The following is a 20,116-nucleotide window of genomic DNA, read 5'->3' as shown; positions in this document are numbered from 1 at the left end:
AGTGCAAAAAGCTTAAATATTGAAGTCTGTTCGAAGGAAATCGCGCCACGCCAATTTCAAGCCGTGCTGCGATTTTTGAAGCAAAATTACATCCTCCCTGTTTGAGGGAAATCGCGGCACGCCATTATACAAGGCGCGGCGCGATTTTGATGGGTCAGGCCCATGACTTCTATAAATACTGCACTCAATCTGAAGAACAAGGGTTACGATTTTGGAGAGCAAAGTGCGATTTTGAGACATCAGAGACGGCTAGAAGGGCGATTTCTTCAACCTTTTACCAATTCATGTATGTTTTAATTATTTCATTGATTATGCTATTTGTAAACTCGATTATGAGTAGCTAAATCTCTCAGAGATTAGGTCAGAGATGAATCTATGTAACCCTAATTGATACATGTTGCTGTGAAACTCTATTACTTATTAATGATATTCTAGTTTTCATTCAATTCAATTGTTCTTAATGCTTTTTATATCCTGATCAAATATAAACATGATTTTGTGAGAACGAATGACTACTGACCATAGCTTTCGACTTAGACCTAATTGAATTGTTCTAATAAACATGGTTAGTCTAGGAATGGATAATCGTTTGTTAGTGATATTAGGTTAACGTGCTTAAACCTTTGATGATTATTAGACCACCTAAGGAATTAGGGGCTGTAGTTTAAAAAGAGGGTCCTAACTCAAGGGATTGATTAGGGCTAATTTGTTAACTATCGTGAAACTAGAGAATCATTAGTAATAATAGGTGCAGTAACCAATTAGGGGAAACATAGAGGATTCGACAGACCTGATCTCATCTCTCTCTCCATATTTTCTTAATCAACTTTATTTCTTTTATTTGATTTCGTAAAATCAAACCAAATCTTCTGCCTATCGGCAAACTAAAAATAAACTTTACACATCCTAATTATATAACGCAATTGAATTATTGAAGTTAAAAACAGTCCTCGTGGGATCGATATTTTTACTACTTCGATAGTATTTGGTGCACTTGCCAAACTTCTATCAGGTTTAATTCACAAGGCAGCAGCCTCAAAAGAGATCTATGGCATTAAGGTGGCGAGATCAGCCCCCCAGCTATCTCATTTGTTCTTTGCGGACGATAGCCTCCTCTTTACTCGAGCCAATTCCCATGAAGCATCCAAAATCCTCAACATTCTTGCCACTTACCAACAAGCCTCGGGACAAGTTGTGAACCTTGACAAGTCTGAAGCCTCCTTTATCCGAAATGTGCATTTAGAAGATAAAAACATGATCTGTAATATGATGGGAGCAAAGGTAGTAGAGGCTCAGTCGAGATACCTTGGTTTTCCCATTCCTTTCGGGAGATCCAAAAAGGTAATCTTTTCTTTTGTCATGGACCGGGTTTGGAAGAAGGTGAAGGGATGGAAGGAAAGGTTTCTATCAAGGGCGGGGAAGGAAACTCTCATCAAAGCGGTAGCTCAAGCAATTCCTAACTATATTCTTAGTTGCTACCGGATGCCTATGGGATGTTGCAAGGAGATTGATTCGATGCTTGCCAAATTTTGGTGGGGAGCGAATAATGACCAGAGGAAAATTCATTGGATAAGTTGGGAGAGACTTTCCAAAGCCAAGGTCGATGGTGGGATGGGATTCAGAGGCATGGGTGAATTCAATAAGGCCCTCTTGGGGAAGCATTGCTGGAGACTTGTGAATGGTGAATCTTCTTTGTTGGAAAAAATCTTCAAGAGTAGATACTACCCCAACGGAAACTTCTTGACAGCCCATGAAGGTTATCAGCCGAGTTTTGCCTGGAGGAGTATCCTTAGTGCGCGTGAGTTGGTGGAAAAAGGGGGCTTGTGGAAGATTGGAAATGGCAGACAAGTTCGAATTTGGAGAGATAAGTGGATTCCTGATATGAATCGCATTGATTACAACAATCCGGATATACCTTTACATGAAGATGCTCTAGTTGATGAATTGATTGATGAAGATACCAAACAATGGAAGAGGGAGCTAGTCTCTTTGTGTTTTGACAGGAGTACTGCGGAAAAAATCATTGCTATTCCTTTGTCCTTCAGGCTGCCATTCGACTCTTTGGTATGGAATTGGGAGAAAAATGGTGATTATTCAGTTAGATCGGCGTACCACCTCCTTTGTGATGAAAAGGCAAGATTGTAACCGGGTCCATCTAGGCCACAGAGAAGTCAGCTTTGGAAAGAAATATGGCGCGCACCTGTCCCAAACAAGATCAAAAATTTCATGCGGCGTCTAGCAAAGAACATCCTTCCAACAAGGAAAAATCTCCATAAGAAAGGTATTACTCTTGACCTCATCTGCCCTCTCTGTCATGGGGAGGATGAGTCCTCAACCCACCTGTTCCTAAATTGCGAGTTGTTCAAGCTTTCGCTGTTTGCATCGCACTTGGGGTCCCATGTCCCAAGACAAATTGATTTACATGACTGGATTTTGGAATGGCTCACGTGCCAAGACTCTTTGGGAGTTCAGTTCTTCTGCACTCTTTTGTGGAAATTCTGGGCAGGGAGAAATGCTGCGATGTTCAAAGGTATCCCCTTGAATCCTTCTGTGATTGCAGCTGATGCAATGTCTTATGTTCATGAGTACAATGAGGCTAACCCCATGAGGAATACTAGAAGGACTGTAGATACTGACACAACTCAGCCAAACACAACTCTTTTCTCTATTTTTGTTGATGCTGGATGCGGCAATGACGGACCTACGGGATGGGGTCTGGTTGTTTATAACCATGCAGGTGTTAATGTTTTAAATCTGTGCAAAAGAGAGAATTTTGTGGTGGATCCCCTCACGGCTGAAGCTTTAGGTGTCAGATGGGCTATCCAAGTTGCGATTGAACACGGTTTCAACTCTGTCTCCATTCATTCAGATGCGATTAATGTTGTTAACTGTATTAATAGGAGGTCAAAATTTGCAGCAATTGATCTTTTAGCTCAAGATTGCAGGGAGCTTATGTCTAGTTTGTTGACTGTGTGTGTTATGTTTGTTAGTAGGAATCAAAATTCTGATGCCCACAATTTGGCTTCTTTGGCAAAAACAGTGGGTGATAGATCATGGGATGGTCCTGTACCTGTTAGCTCTTTATTTTCTGTTAGCACAACTGCTACTGCTGCTCCTTATGTGTATGATGGCTGTGTTCCAGCTTTGTTTCAATGAAAGTATGTTTCACTTCAAAAAAAAAAAAATTGAACCATTTACTACCTTTATGAAAAATAGAATTTTACCTTTTTGAACCAAACTGATTCTTTGTGAGCCAAATTGTACTAAATTGCTATTATTAACTGATTGAGGACTGTTAAAAAACAAAAAACAAATTGAATTGAATATTAGGAAGGTTAGAAAATATTGAATCAAATCTAAACCAAACCACCCCACATTGAAAAGAACTAAAGTGTGAGGAGTAGGCCATGAATTGCTTCTTTTAGGTCCAATTCAGTTTAGCTTTTAGATTTTTGAACAATTCTATACACATGTTAGACATCAAACACACGTTGTCGTTGTTACATAGAATTAAACAACCAAAGCGTACCACATGTCAGTTTCTCCATTTGCCACGTCAATTTCACGGTAAATTTTTAAGATGAAACTTATTTCAATTTTGGAATGTTTCTCACAAAAAAAAGGCTAAAAAAACTCATGAACTAGTATCTACTTTCACATATATATAGGTGACGGTGTATCTTTTTAACGGTGTTTTGAGTATTTTGTATGTTTTTAGTGAAGAATATGGTGACCTTTTTTTGTTCTCAAATAACACATGACTAGAATTTCATCTTTTAACTAGAATAAGTGAAAAATGAGTTCGAACTCCTGCCATTATATATTAATTGCAATATCCTTACCAACTAAAATATACCTAAGGAGGACAAAAATGTGGAAGAAGTATAACACAATGACTTCCTTGATCTTTTAGCAATTTGTTCTAAGTGTTATCCTTTTAACATAAAATAATTTTACTAAGTAGCTGTTCTCTCCTCAACTAGTACTAATATATGTTTGACGTGTGGTTTTAATTTGCTTCCACTTAGCGCAAGTTAAGGAAATTGTCTGTGGGACTATAATTATAAAAGGTTGCAACTTCATTGATTATATTCTTGGTACCAAGAAAATCATCCAAATGGCTAGGAAGTGGCAGAAACAAGCAACAAAGCATAAGATAATCCTATGGTGCAGGGACGTCCCTAAGAATTCGGAGGCTCGGCTCTGGGAATGAAAAGAGACCAGTGATAAAATCAAAACGTATTTTTTTTAAAAGAGCAATGTTCTGTTTATATTTTTAAAAGATAAATATAAGGTGCTGTATATATGCGGTACACCCAAAGGTGAAAATGACTATCGTATACATAAGGAACCCCCGCCTAACACCAAAAGCAAGATGACTTAATTCTAATAGGCCAAAAAGGCTAAAACAAGGGGACAAAAAATGGCTGGGGGTATTAAAAAAAATTGGACGGCAGTAGTACTAGTAGGTATTAATTTTTTTTTTTGAGGCCCATGGCTGAGGGAGGCCCAGCTCTGTTGAGCTGTTTGCACCCCCTCAGCGCCGGGCCTGCTATGGTGAGAAGTAGAGAAGGGTCACTTTGCTGTGTACAACGCCGACAATAGACGCTTTGTGCTTCCCTTGATGTATTTGGAACACAACATTTTCAAGAATTCTTCAAATTGGCAGAACAATAATTTCGTATATCTTGCAATGTACTACCACTTAACTTTCCTTGTGATGCTACAGAAGTAGATAATCACATTGGTCCGGCGAAACGTAATCCCAAAATGATTAGGATGCGGAAATATATTATTATTGTAATAATAATATAGGAGTGCATGAAGATTATTATATATTTTGGCTTAATCATTTTAGTCGGATAAAAAGAAAAATTTAAAGTTTAGTTCAGTTGGTAGCTATAATTCAAATTTAAAACACCCCCATTTATTTACCTTAATAAGATGATTTTCTAACCGCTTAACTGCTTTACAAAACAATTTTAAGTATAACTTACACCCCCCTAAATAAAAGTATAACTTAGATGTTATTATGTTATTGGAAGTTGGAACACAACTTCCACAAATACGAGACTCAAAACCTATGTCACTGTTCCAAACTATCAAAATTAATTTTTATTTCTTCTCTCTCTTCTCTCACATGCATGCAAAGACTCTCTCTTTCATCCCCGCCCACTGTCCACCACCCCCGTCTTCATCTCTGTCCACCATTAACGGTTACCCCATCATCATCACACCACCCTTGTTCTCCAAATCAACCCTCCATCCAGATCTCTCTATCGGTTTCCCACCACCACTGTGATTCTCCCGCCACCGTCGTTTTTCTTGGAAATTGAGAAGAAAGTATAAGAAGATGGGTAAATAGGAAGGAATGGGGAAATTTTGCAAAGAAGGAATGGTTGTCGGATTAGAAGGAAGACAAGACACGATGGTGTCCAGACAAGGACGAGTGCAGATTTTAAGGGGAAGTCGGTGGCTGAGATGTTTTCTTTAGGTTAGGAGGAAGGGGGAGGAGCTTGGAAATGGCAGCGCCGATTGTATGCCTGTGAGGAAGAGATGGTAGACGAGTGCATGGATATTATGGATCATTTTATCCAGTTTTCTCATTCCACATGAGAATCTCGTGCCCGCTGGAACTTTTTATAGTTATTTTGGTTTGCATTGGTGTGAGTTTTGTGGACGGAAAGAAATAATAGGCTTTTTAAATTTAAAGAAAGGTCAATTATGCAATTGTTAGATAAAGTCAAATTAATCTCTTTTTGGTGGCCGAAGACAAAGTATGCTAACTAATTTCCTTTTGGTTAACACTTGTGGTGGCAAGACCCGTTAGCGTGTTTGAACATTGGTTGATGCCGCCTTTGTTTTGCTTGTAATGTTGTAAACTTCAAATAGTCTCTTTTGTACACCTTATGTTGGAGAGATTACTATTTTGTCGTTAATATATATCTCACTTTGCCTTATTAAAAAAAATACTAGCGCCTAGCGCGGCATGGTGGTGGTGCGAATTGAAAAATATTATTGAACTTAAATTCCTTATAAAAAAAAAGTACGTATAACTAAGATTGCTTGGTGTTAACATGGCATGCATGCAGTGAGATCAGCAACACGACGTAAGCTACCTTGATGAACAGTTGAATCAATGTTTTTCATCATGTCAGTGTACTATACTTTCTATATAAGCAAAGACTCTCCAAATGAATTTCAAATTCACAAGTCCAGATTGCAACTTGAATTTCTTTTGATTTAGTGTATTCATCGGTGTTATTAATTAGTATTAATATTAGTACTATAATTTGTTTCTGTATGTAACAAATATACGCACATGGAACAAGTGAATACAGCTGAAAAATTTGAAATCAGAAGTGGCTCTGTTGCAATTCTCTATGCCAATTTAAAAAAAAAAAAAAATGCTAAGGTGCGCGAATTATAATTCGTTGAAATCCCACGAATAACTACCTACCGTCCATTTTTTTTTTTGGTCAAAACTACCTACCGTCCATTTTACTGCTTTTTAATTCAGATATTCGCCCATTCCTGCTCCTATGTTAAAAAAAAATTGTTACACTATACTAGCATTTACTTGGTATAACAGCCATGCAAACAATTCTTCTTCTTTGTTTTGAGGCAAAAATAAATTTGATTGATTTATAGTTACAATATTTTGAATTAAATATTTAGTAAAAAAAATATTTTTGAATTAAATATGTTTTTAATATCTATAAATATTTTAAAGGTTTAATCTAGTGGTAAAAAGACATAGCTCTGTTAACACCTTGTAAGAAAGTAAATATAAATATATTTGTAAGTTTTCTTTGAGTCTTAAAGTCTTCTCTATCTTAGCTCGTGGGCACCATCCCACACCTTAATTTTTTCTCACAATAAAATGTTTTTAGTACCTATAAAATATTACCAACTTTCATTTTTAGTCCTTGTAAAATTTTGGATTAATTATACTTTTTTTTTCTGTAAGTTATCTTTAGGTTTTGCCTTGATCCTTTAAAAAAAATTATTTCATTTTTATCTTTCAAGTTGTAATCATTAAACATTTTGATTTTTAAGTCTTTTTTGTTTCATTTTGTCTCTTAAGTTATCCATTTTATATGATTTGTTCCTTAATATTTGTAACTTAAATGATCAAAGTGTTTAATATTTATAAATTAAGAGACAAAAAATGAAAAACAAAAAAGAAAGTGTTAAAGAAACCAAAATGTCTAACATTTGTAACTTAAAAATCAAAATGAATTAAAGTATTTTTTATGTGGTTCTATAAAATTAAATTTTAAGAGTATGTGGTTCTATAAATAAGAAAGTATATTTAACATTTTCTTTCACAAAACATGGGATTTTTTTTGTGGTGGTCGGGGTTTGAACCCCGAACTTTACATATTTTATATATTATCTTTACCAACTAAGCTAAACTCATGAGGACAAACACATGAAATTTAATGATGTCAGCAAAATTTGTCAAACACGCTAAATATACTTTCCAACTACTATAAGAAAATAAAACTTGACCAACTACTATATTTAATTTTTAAAAAACTTGTTCTATAAAAATAAATTTTAAGAGTATGTGGCTAGAAAAAATGATACAACCACACTTTCCACTTGACCACACAAGACACTTGTGATATATGCCAAAGACTAATTTATATATATAAAGTGCGGTTCAAATTTAAATCGATCCAAAATAAAACCGCAAAACGATCTAAAAAAACCAAAAACTACAAAATATCAAATATTCTTGGATGCGTTTGGATATTGTTTTGTAAAAACCACTAGGATTATATCTGATTTTGAATCACTTTCTTAAAACTGAACTGCAAAAGTAAATATTAAAAATAAACTTTCAAATAACCAAAAGAAAAATCAGTACTAATTTTCACAGGATTGTATATGATATCTGCTTATAAAATAAGTTATAATTTAGAAAAGCAACACATGTTGATTGTATATACTAAATGTTCACTACAAAGCTTAATGTAAACAATTTATTTATGTCCTTTATGAAAAGGTTTAACCAATGCTGACTATATACCAAATAACCAACTTAGGCAACTCAAAGACCTACTATTTCTCTGAAGGGAGTACTTGTTTGGCAATTCTTATTGCCCAGTTGCATAATCTTAACTCAATGGCTGCTGTCTTTTCTGTTGGGGTTGTTGCCTCTATAAGTTACTGCACATAATTTACAGGTTATTAATCTTTGAAAAAAAATTATTACATTTAATTTGGATCATTTGCGACTGCTGCATACTTGCAGAGTAGATGCAACGACTCTATGGTTGATGCACCAGTGTAGTTGTGACAAATGATCCAAATTCAAATACATTTTATAAGATATTATGATTTAATATGTCAAATATGGTTCATACTCATTTGTTATTAATGACATAAATCAAATCTCATTGTGATTAATCCCTTATCCTTCCCTTGAAAACTAAATATAGTGGTTGGACAAGTTTTATTATCTTCCAAAAATTATATCCATAGATGTACATAAATTTGGCATAATCTGCATTTTAAACGGAAATATACCATGCGGGCAACGCTACCAATATTGGAGTATATATGATATATCCGGGTAACATTTGGATGACATAGCATTTAGTGATATTGGTCAACCACAATGTCATAAGTGTAACAAAAAATCTTTGTGAAAGAGAGAGAAGAAAGCCACTTGTGACATTCTGATTTGTGAATGTCACCAAATGCTATGTCACCTAAGTGTTATCCGATATATCCCTGTGTCATAATACATTCCTAATTATTTTTTTTTGAAAGATACATTCCTAATTCTTGATAGCAATTGAAATTGCAAAACTAGAACAAATTTTTTTTATACCATAATAGCAATTGCATATATGTTAGTGATGGTATTGCGCTTACGTATAGATTATTTCATTTTGGAGAAGTAATATTATTTTTAAATGTGATAAGATACGATGGATTTTACTATTGATAATTAGGTGGAAATTAGTTTGAAAAACTGTTTTTTTCTTTGCAAGGGACTGCCGTCAAATTTCAAAGAAACGTCGAAAGAACTAAATCCAAAGGAGTGTTGGAATAAGTTCTTGTTTGGGTGTTTAGTTGGGCAAGCAACTATCCACGATTATTCATTATATTAATTACACTTAAAACAATAAATTATTGTTTTACGATCCTAATTGATCTTTTCTATGTGTCACCCACCCAACTGATCTTTTTTATGTGTTACCCGCCCCATTATTAAGGTGTCTTAGAAATCACGGTTAGACCTAATATAATCTCATATAACCACATTTTGAGGTGAGAATTGCCTCAACTTATAAACACTTATTCATACCATATATTATCCGATGTATGATTCTTTAATACACTCTTTCACGGCCAACACTTATGACGACTCAACGAATCTTGAACCTTATAAATCGTGGTTGAGTCTAACACAACTCCACTAAACTATCTTATGAGATGAGAATTGCACCACTTATAAACATTTATTCATGTCATCTCTTATATGACGTGTATCTCTTTAACAAGATGAGCCCCTACGGAAAACTATTTTTAAAAGTGCACATATAGCAAGCGTTTGAGCTGTTGTGATATTGGATGTCAATTTTTTTTATCTATTATGTTTGATTAAAGGATAAAATATTAAACAGATTCAATCATGATGTTTTTCCATTCAAAAATAAAAAATTTAACCATGATGTCATCGACATCGCCACCAAATGAGTGCAAATAAGAAGATGCTTCCGATTGCTTGCGGACTCTCTTTGTTGAACACTTTAATAACTTTAACGTAGGAGCCGATTTGGAAACTGAAACTCAATTCTCCAAACATCCAAGTTGTGGGTAAACGCCACTAGTTCATAAGTCAAGTCTTTTACTCAGTTTCATTTGTCTTCTAGAACTTACTGAAATTACACCAGTTGATTTTTTTTTTTTTTAAATGTATCTTTACTACCATGTTGGCCAAAGGAACATTGGATATTTTTAACTGGGCAAGAGCTACCTTATAATTAATAGACGATTTCATAAATTGAGTTATGGTTCTTTTTCATGGGGAAAACTCATGTTGTCAATATATCAACTCCTCCCAACACAATGTTGGTCTCATTTCAATGATTTCATACAGTTTTCTTTTACCTAGGGTAATTACGAAAATATATACATTGACCTTAATTAATACTACCTCCGTCCCTAATTATAAGACCCTTTTGAAAAAAAAATTTGTCCCTTTTTATAAGACCCCTTTGGTATTTCCAAGTACATTAATTATTTCTTTACCAACATACCCTTATTTATTTTGCATCTTTTTCTTCAATCAACAATAAATATTATGTTGAAACCATAAATTAACTCTCTCTCTTAGGGATAAAATTGTAAAAACAATAGTAATTATATACAAATTTAATACTACAACCAACTTTCTTAATCTCCGTAATTTTTGCAAAAGGTTCCTATAATTAGGGACGGAGGTAGTATTAATAATTTTATTTGAAATATGAAAAATTATACACAAACAATTTAGTAACAATTGTACACAAAATGTATACATTGGTTACACTACCAGGTTTCTCAATACATGTGAAAAGTTGAAAATATGTTTATAAATGCGGCAAGCTAGGTACTACATCCGTCCCTTATTATAGGACCCTTTTAGAAAAAAAATTTGTCCCTTATTATAAGACCCTTTTTATATTTTCAAGTACATTAATTATTTCTTTACAAAATTACCCCTATTTACTCTACATATTTTTTTGAAAAGCAATAAATTATTTTTTTCTTTGATGAAAGAACAGCAATAAGTTTAGTGGAAAAAAAGAGTGATTCCAAATTTTTGTAGAAAAAAAAAAAGAAAAGAAAGGGAAAGGTTATTCACGTTTCAATTTTTTGTGCTGTTTTCCAACTAGTCAACATTCAATATACAAGGTTCATTCACGTTAATTTTCAGTAATGGGTACAATGATAAATTAATTTGGTGCATTATTCAAGTAGTAGTGGGTAATTAATATAGGAAAATAATGAATTGTGATTTCAATTATTAGAAGGGCAAATATGGAAAAAATATCATTTGTCAACAAATTTAACACAATAATATTCAACTTTCTTAAAAACCGTATTTTTTCTAAAAGGGTCTTATAATAAGGGTCGGAGGTAGTAATTATTTTGACAATATATGTTGAAAATATGTTTTGACTGTTTAGGGTTTAGAAATAAATGAGTTGAAGAAAGATATGGTTTTTAATAGATAAGACTTAATTATTTTTTGAGGGATAAGACTTAATTATTGTTTTTGCTACTAGTTTTAACTATTTAAGACGTAAATCTTACTAAAAAATTAACTCCTGTATAGTACATCATTTTTCGCCGTTAAATTTCAATTTTCTTCCTTTTTGCGATTTTTAATAAAAATATGTGAAGGCCATATATTGAAATTAATTTCATCATGTTAACAGTTATATTTTCTTTAAAAAAAACAATTATATTTTCTAACAGTGATATATTATATCATAAATAATAAATTATCAGATAGGTTAAATCATATTAATATACATAATATGAACATCAAACTATATTGTTAGATAATATATAATTTCAAATTATTTCAGAATCAAACTCTTTAACTAGAATTTTAGCATAAGATTTTTTTTTTTTTTGGAAGCAGCATCAAAGTTAAAATCATTATTAAAAGTAACACACAAATTATGATAAGGTACGTATCCCATGAGATCAGGAAGCAGAAATATATTATAGATCAGGAAGCAGAAATATATTATTACTCCAATAATAGCATAGGAGTGCATGGAGATTATTATATAGTTTGGCTTCATCATTTCAGTCAAATGAAAATAAAAAATTAAGTATAACTTAGATTGTTGTGTTAAACATGGTATGCAGTTGTAAGCAAAAAAAAGGTATGCAGTGAGATCAGCAACATGACGTCACCTAGATTCATGAGTGGATTCCACGCGTTAGGATTTATTTCTAAAGTTGAATCAATGTTTTTCATCATATTACTTAGTACTATATATATATAAGCAAAGACTCTGCAAATGAATTTCATCTTCCTAACAAGTCCAAATTTGCAACTTGAATTTCTTTCTTTTAATTTAGTGTCTTCATTGGTGTTATTAATTAGTATTAATATTAGTACTATAATTGTATTTTAATATACCAAATATACAAACATGGGACAAGTGAATGAAGCTGATTATATGAGATCAGAAGTGGCTCTTTTGCAATTTTCTGATGCCAATTTTAAACCCCCACTATCTCCTACGGTTATACACATTCATGATGATCATCCAACTACTAGTTTTTCCTCTGAATCTGACCCTTCTTCACCAAGTGTCCAATTACCAGACCAACAAAATCAACATCCAAAAGATGAGTGGCTTCCTATCACAGAATCCAGAAATGGTAATGCCTATTTTGCAACTTATCATATTCTTAATTCCAACATTGGATTTCAAGCTCTCATGCTTCCTGTGGCCTTTGCAACTCTTGGTTGGTACGTATCTTAATACTTAGGTAACATTAACATTATTATACCGAATACTTTTCAAAGTAACCAAAGGAAAAATCACTACGTATGATATAGATTGCTTAATAAATAAGTTAGTTAGGTTCAGGACTTTTCAGAATCTTCCGTGACAATTTGTTTTTTAAACCGGATATTCTCTGCGTGCAATTTGAGGAGACTAATCCCTCAAGTATTGTAAGATCTAAATGAGAGACAAACTGTATTTAAGAGTTTTAACACTTTTGCATGCATGCTCAAAACTAGATTTGAACTCATAACTTTGATTAAGTTAAAAGAGACCCGTGTGAATCTTAACAATTAAAAAACTAATTGTCTAATTGTATGTATGTTTCGTTCTCAAAAATGACAACTCGATGATAAAAATTTGACATTATAACTTCAAACAACGAAAATCTTATATTGGATTATTGTAAAATTGTTGATGTCATCATATATACGTTCTTTGTAAAAGAATTATAAATGTCATGCATATACATCTATTTTAAAATGGAATCTTTGTAGTCAAAGAGTTTTCTTGTTTTCAAACAACCAACTCTGTTTGGTAAACCACAAAAAAGAGCTTTTAGCTCTTAGCTTATACTCCCTCCGTTTCAAAATGAGTGTTACTTTAGCCAAAAAATTTGTTTCAAAATGAATGTCACTTTACATTTTCAATGCAACTTTATTTTTTTTCTTCCAACTTTACCCTCTCCAACTTTTCTCTCACAATTTTCAATGCAACTTTAAGTTTGTCTTTTCCTTGTAAAGTAAGGGCAGTTTAGTAAAAGCGTTATATCCAATGATTATTTCATTTCATTTCTTAATCTGTGTGTCAAAGCCTAAAACGACACTCATTTTGAAACGGATGGAGTAGCTTATAAGCTCATTTGACAAAAAAAGCTCTGTTTGGTAACACTTTTTGACCATGAACTTATAACTTATTTCACGAGCTTATAAGCTATTTTTCAGAAGCTATTCTAAGTAGCGTTTGAGCTTATAGCTTATAGCTTCTCATTTTTTGTCTCATTTTTACCCTTATCAATTTAACAAAATCCATATTTATCCTTTGTAATAAATAACTACGTTGAAGAAAAACATGACACTTTTAATCCCAGATTTCACTTTAACTAAATATATATGCTCACGCTTTTATTTTTTTTTACAAAATATATGCTCATGTTTACAAAAATAAAAACTACATTTTTCCTTAAAAAAAATATATGTTACGTTTACCTAAATAAATCATATTACGTTATGTTTAATTTTGTTTTTAAGTCTAAAAACAAAATTTTGTTTGATTTTGGGTCAATACGATTAATTTTGTTTTAGAGGGTAACAATTATTTTTTTTAAAGGTTTTGTTTAATTTTTTTTATAAAGTCTAAAAACTGAAATAAAATCAATTTTAAATAAAACATTAGCCAATTTATGAATTTAAAAATAACATATGAAAGACATATTAGATTAATATGTTTAAACTATGAAATTTTAAATATTTTAAATATGGGTTAATAGGCTTTTACCCCCTGTAATACAGGTGACTTTTGGTTTTGCCCCTTAGGAAATTGTTTTTTAGATTCCGTCCTTGTAAAATTGAGATTCTTCAGTTTTGCCCCCTGAGCCAGTTGAGTCAACAAAATCTCCTACGTGGCACGCGACGTCAGCAGATTCTGCTGACGTGGCGCGCTGACTGTATAATTATTTTTTTATTGGGGTACACGTGACATTTTTGATTTTTTTTTTAAAAAAATTAAAAAAAAAATTTAAAATTCTGGAAAATTGAAAAATTAATAAAAAAATTTAAGAAAAATTCAGGAAAAATGAAAAATTAATAAAAAAATTGAAAAAAAATATTAAAAAAATTCTGGAAAATTGAAAAATTAATAAAAATGAAAAAAATTGAAAAAAACTGAAAAAATTTAAAAAATCTGGAAAAATTAATAAAAATAAAAAAAATCTGAACAAATTTAAAAATTCTAGAAAAATTAATAAAAATAAAATAATCTAATAAAATGAAAAATAATGAAAAAATTCTGGAAAATATTTAAAAAAAAATCGAAATTTTCAAAAAAAATTAACAAAAAAAATTAAAAAGATTAATCATTTTTAAAAAAATGAAATTTTTGAAATTTTTATTCATTTTTTTTGAAATTTTGATTAGTATATATGTCGAGCTTAGATTTTTTCAGTGTATTTTTTCCCTTATTTCAGTGTATTTTTTCGAAATATTAATGAAAATTTCAAAAATTCAAAAATTTTGAAAATTTTTCATTAAAATTTCATTTTTCCAGAATTTTCCATAATTTCATTTGTATTTTCGAAAATTTAAAATTTCATTAAAATTTATTTTCCAGAATTTTTATTTTCGAAAATTTCCAGAATTTCATTAAAATTTCGAAAATTTCATTTTTCCATAATTTTAATTTTTGTTAGAAAATTTCGAAATTTTATTTTTTCCAGAATTTTTTTTATTTTTTTCAGAATTTTTTCATTATTTTTCATTTTATTAGATTATTTTATTTTCTTAATCATTTTTTATTTTTATTAATTTTTCCAGAATTTTTAAATTTTTTCCGTATTTTTTCAGATTTTTTTTATAAATTTTTCCAGAATTTTTAAATTTTTCCGTATTTTTTCAATTTTTTTCATTTTTATTAATTTTTCAATTTTCCTGAATTTTTTTTCTATTTTTTTATTAATTTTTCATTTTTCCAGAATTTTTTTATTAATTTTTCAATTTACCAGAATTTTTTTATTTTTTTAAAAAAAATCAAAAATGCCACGTGTACCCCAATAAAAAAATAAAAATAATGATACAGTCAACGCGCCACGTCAGCAGAATCTGCTGATGTCGCGTGCCACGTAGGAGATTCTGCTAACTCAACTGGCTCAGGGGGCAAAACTGAAGAATCTCAATTTTACAAGGACGGAATCTAAAAAAAAAAAATTCTAGGGGGCAAAACCAAAAGTCACCTATGTTACAGGGGATAAAAGCCTATTAACCCTTTAAATATCAAATGATACAAATTTTATAATGCATTAAAAATACCCTTTTATGTCATTTTACGTTTATAAGTTAGTTGAACCGCTAATTTTACCAAACACTTCAACTAGCTTATCAGTCATCAGTCATCAGCTAAAAACTATCAGCTAGTTTATCAGCTATCCACTATTTTTACCAAACAGAATCAACGCAGTTTGATTTTCATATCAAAGGTTGAATTTATAAATATTTGTAAAGCTTCCCAGAAAGTTCTTCTAACTTTACCATATTTTCTTATTCACTATTATTTTGTTGAAAATTCATACCGAAATCGGTCCAGTTACAATTTTTAACAAAAAATTAGGACTACGGTCTTCAATATATATAATACTGGATGGCAGGTTTATTAAACAATTTATACTTGTATATTATTTTATTTTTTTAAGGAACTTGCGTATTATATTTTGTAATTAGAAAAGGAACACATGATGACTATAGATTACCTAATGTTGACTATAAAGCCTCATATAAACAATTTATGTATGTCCTTTGTGGAAAGGTTTAACCAATGCGGAGTATATACCAAATAAACAACATAGGTAGCTCAAAGACCTACAAAACCTCGTAAAAAAGACATGCAAAGCCAATTCAAATTTGTCTATGAGTAAGGCAGGCCTCATTGTCTAACATAATAATTTAGAATTTTTTAAAAAAAATGGAAAATAGGCAAATTATTTAATCCTTTAATTAAAGTGAGATTGAGCTTTTCTACCCAAAAAAAGTGATATTGAGCTTAATATTGTAATTTAAGGTACATTGTTCGATTCAAATATTTTCGTAAATAGTTGTAAAATGGTAATTAATATCACTTTTAACTCAAACAAAATTTCCCCATCCCCAATTTATAAAAATTAAATTAAATTAAAGTGATGGCTAATAACAATGTTGCGTCCTCATCTTGAAAGGATTTGAACTTCATTCCTTATAATATTATGAGATTAAACTCTTATTGTACTGAACTTGACATCTAATGGACAGAATTTAGAATTTAAAACATACATTTTAGAATAATTGACACAATTAAATATTTACACAGAAAGAACTATAATAGTAAATCTCTTTATTTTGAGAAGTAAAAAAAATATATACAAGTCACAATTGACAGACATATAGTTTCACTGCAGCATGCTAAAATTTATCATATCAATTACTTGCAGGGCATGGGGTAGTGTGTGTTTGTCAATAGCATTCATTTGGCAACTTTATACCATATTTCTCCTTGTTGAGCTTCATGAATCTACCTCTGGAAAACGTCACAGTAGATACCTCTTCCTTGCAATGTCTGCCTTTGGTAAGTGCATTTCCCTTATTATTAATAATTTATTATTGCTTATTAAAAAGAGTTTATCTGTCACACTCATAGCCATCAAAGTTAATATCGTGATCACATTAAATCCTACATTATTTTTTCTTTGTTATAACTCGTTTTCATATTGCCAACAATAGTTGAACCAAGCAGGACCACCTATATATGTGGACTGTACCATCTCTAATATATCACTATGACAGAAATTAATTCTTTATCTTATTCTGTTTTCTTTGTTTTAATTTCATTTTCAAAATTACATTAGTCAAAAACAGAAATGCTAGATTACAACTAACAAATCCTTTGAATATTAATCATAGGTGCAAGGTTAGGAAAAATAGCAGCATTATTTCCAGTAATGTACCTATCAGGAGGCAGCTGTGTAATGTTTATAATCACCGGTGGTGGGACAATGAAGCAATTATTCAAGATTCTTTGCGAAAACGATGATGGGACGATGTGCAACGCGCACTCGCTGAGCGGAGTCGAGTGGTTCTTAGTGTTTACTTGTTTGGCAATTCTTATTGCTCAGTTGCCTAATCTTAACTCAATGGCTGCTGTCTCTTTGGTAGGGGCTGTTGCCTCTATAAGTTACTGCACACTTTTTTGGTCACTTTCTGTTAAGAAAGGTAGGCCAATGGGTGTGTCCTACAATACTACATTGGTGTCACAAGAATCCACCGTGGTGAAGATTAGTGACATTTTGAATGCTATTGGAATTATTGTGCTAGCTTTCAGAGGCCACAATCTTGTGCTTGAAATTCAGGTAGGTAACATTATGATTTATGTTTTATATTGAATTATGCTTGATCATTAAAAACATATTAATTTAATTTGGATCATTTGTGACCGCTGCATAGTTGAAGAATAGATCCAACGCGGTTGTAGCAATTGCGTAGCTACCACAAATGATCCAAATTCAAATACATTCTACAAAATATTGTGATTTAATATGTCAAATATGGTACATACTCATTTCTTATTAATGACAGAATTCAAATTTCATTGTCATTCATCCCTTATCCTTCCTTTGCTTGAGAATTAAATATAGAAGTTGGACAATTTTAATTATCTGCCAAAAACTATATCCATAGATGTACATTAATTTGGCATAATTTGAATTTTAAACGCAAATACATGTGTCATATACATTCCTAATTCATGAAAGGAATTGAAATTGCAAAAATTAAGAAGAAAAAAACATCTTTGATACCATAATAGCAATTGCATACACCCTCCGGTCACTAATATAAGCAAAAATCCACTTTTTAGATACATTCAATTAATGATGTATGTGACATATAATAAAGACTACATACGTCATTAATTGAATGTATCTAAAAAGTGAATTTTTGCTTATATTAGTGACCGGAGGGTGTATATGTGTAGTGAAGGTGTTGCGTTTACGAACAGACTATTTCATTTTAAAGAATAATGACATTTTTAAATGTGATATGATATGATATGATGCATCTTACTATTAGTAATTAGTTGGAAATTAGTTGAAAAACTTTGTTTTTGCTTTGCAGGGGACTATGCCGTCAAATTCCAAAAAAACATCGAAGGAACCAATGCGTAGAGGAGTGACCATTGCGTATATACTCATTGCCGCGTGTGTTTTTCCCCTCGCAATTGCTGGATTTTGGGCATATGGAAATCAGGTCAGCACATCACAACCATTCATGTGTAAATTGACCGACATTTATGTTAAAAGTTAATGATTTGACGATTAAGATTAACGGACAATATGATTTTATTTAAAAATGAAACCCTGCTTAATATTTAATCTTGTGTGTTCATGTTGCTTTCAGATACCTGATAAAGGATTGTTAACGGCGTTCCCACAATTCCACAAAGAACAAGCAACAAAATTCTCAATCGGCGCACTTTATGTTTGGGTGATACTACATTGTTTAACTAGCTTCCAAGTCTATGCCATGCCTGTTTTTGACAACTTGGAGCTAAGATACACAACCATAAAGAATCAAAAATGTCCAAGATGGTTGAGAACATGCTTTCGCTTATTCTTTGGAGGGTTCACATTTTTTATAGCGGTAACATTCCCTTTCTTACCAAGCCTTTCAGCTCTGATAGGTGGAATGACCCTTGTGCCTCTCACATATGCATACCCTTGTTTCATGTGGTTATCTCTTAAGAAACCTCGTAAAAATGGTGTAATCTGGTTGTTCAACCTCGTACTTGGTTGTTTAGGGATGCTTTTAAGTGTTCTTTTGGTGGTTGCTGCTATAAGGACTTTGGCTGATAAAGGGTTACATGCTAACTTCTTCAAACCATAATTAAGGACAAGCAACTATCCACGATTATTCATTTTATTTGTTACATTTAAACAATAACTTATTGTTTTAAAATGTAAATTGATCTTTTCTATGATCACCCACCCTACTATTAAGATGAGTCCCGCTTTAAATATTTACGGAAAATTAATTTTGAAAGTGTACATATAGGATAGGATATAGTGGGGGGTTTGAGTTGTTGTAATATTGGAGGTCAATTTTTCATCTATTATGCTTTATGAAATGGACTATACTATTAGTACCAAAGTTTCAACTTGTTATCATTCATGTCTCTAGAACACTTTTTTGTCTTATCTACACTTCTGGTGTTTCTCTAGTTGAGATTATGTAGGATTTTTGTCTTCATGATTACTGACAACATATTACATCCTCTATTCCTCTATTTTTAAAATTAAGTAAATATAGTATATACTATATGTCATTTTTCACTGAAACTCTTCAAAGTCTCTTTATTTTTTCCTTAAAAAAAATATATCTCTCTATTTTTTGTGTGTGAACTGTTTGGAGTTTAAGTATAATTTAACATAAGATTTTTTTTTTTGAAAGTTTAAATATTATTTTTGTTATATTTGGAGTTTTTTTTTTAAAATTTTGGTTTAAGATTAATGCAATTTCTTCCTGTCGCATAAGGCGACTAATCCATAGATTCATAGAAAACCATAGGTGAAAAAAGACTCTCAAAAGTTTGAACATTATTTTATTCATGACTAAATTTAAATTCAATATCACTTTATTTATTTTGTTATTTGGAGTGGTAGCTAACATATGCTCAAATAAATACACGAAAAGGACAAAGTGTGGAGATTTGAGATCAAAATACATGTGGAATATCCTCACAATAAACCAACCACTAAATTTTACCAATGGAGACAACTCAAGATTTTTTTTGGGGGGCAGAGACAACTCAAGATTGTGCAATCTAAATTTCAATTTGATATTCAT

The 20,116-nt window shown here is 31.5% G+C and overlaps 2 protein-coding genes across 2 annotated transcripts; both read left to right on the top strand.

Moving 5' to 3' along the window:
- Nucleotides 1-2,214: 2,214 nt before the first annotated feature.
- LOC146931454 (uncharacterized) lies at nt 2,215-3,157 on the top strand. The gene has a single exon (XM_085708332.1). It carries the CDS (start codon nt 2,227-2,229, stop codon nt 3,154-3,156), a length of 930 nt encoding a protein of 309 aa, XP_085564458.1. The 5' UTR covers nt 2,215-2,226; the 3' UTR covers nt 3,157.
- Nucleotides 3,158-12,037: 8,880 nt separating this feature from the next.
- LOC146931453 (lysine histidine transporter-like 8) lies at nt 12,038-19,437 on the top strand. The gene is made up of 5 exons (XM_085702943.1): nt 12,038-12,499; nt 16,711-16,844; nt 17,180-17,625; nt 18,389-18,520; nt 18,671-19,437. Exons 1-5 carry the CDS (start codon nt 12,177-12,179, stop codon nt 19,154-19,156), a joined length of 1,521 nt encoding a protein of 506 aa, XP_085559069.1. The 5' UTR covers nt 12,038-12,176; the 3' UTR covers nt 19,157-19,437.
- Nucleotides 19,438-20,116: the final 679 nt, after the last annotated feature.

The sequence above is a fragment of the Medicago sativa genome, chromosome 4 (assembly GCF_051527215.1).
Source record: "Medicago sativa cultivar Bolivia chromosome 4, Bolivia_mono, whole genome shotgun sequence".
NCBI classification, from domain to species: domain Eukaryota; kingdom Viridiplantae; phylum Streptophyta; class Magnoliopsida; order Fabales; family Fabaceae; genus Medicago; species Medicago sativa.
This window is presented reverse-complemented; position numbering and strand designations above follow the sequence as displayed.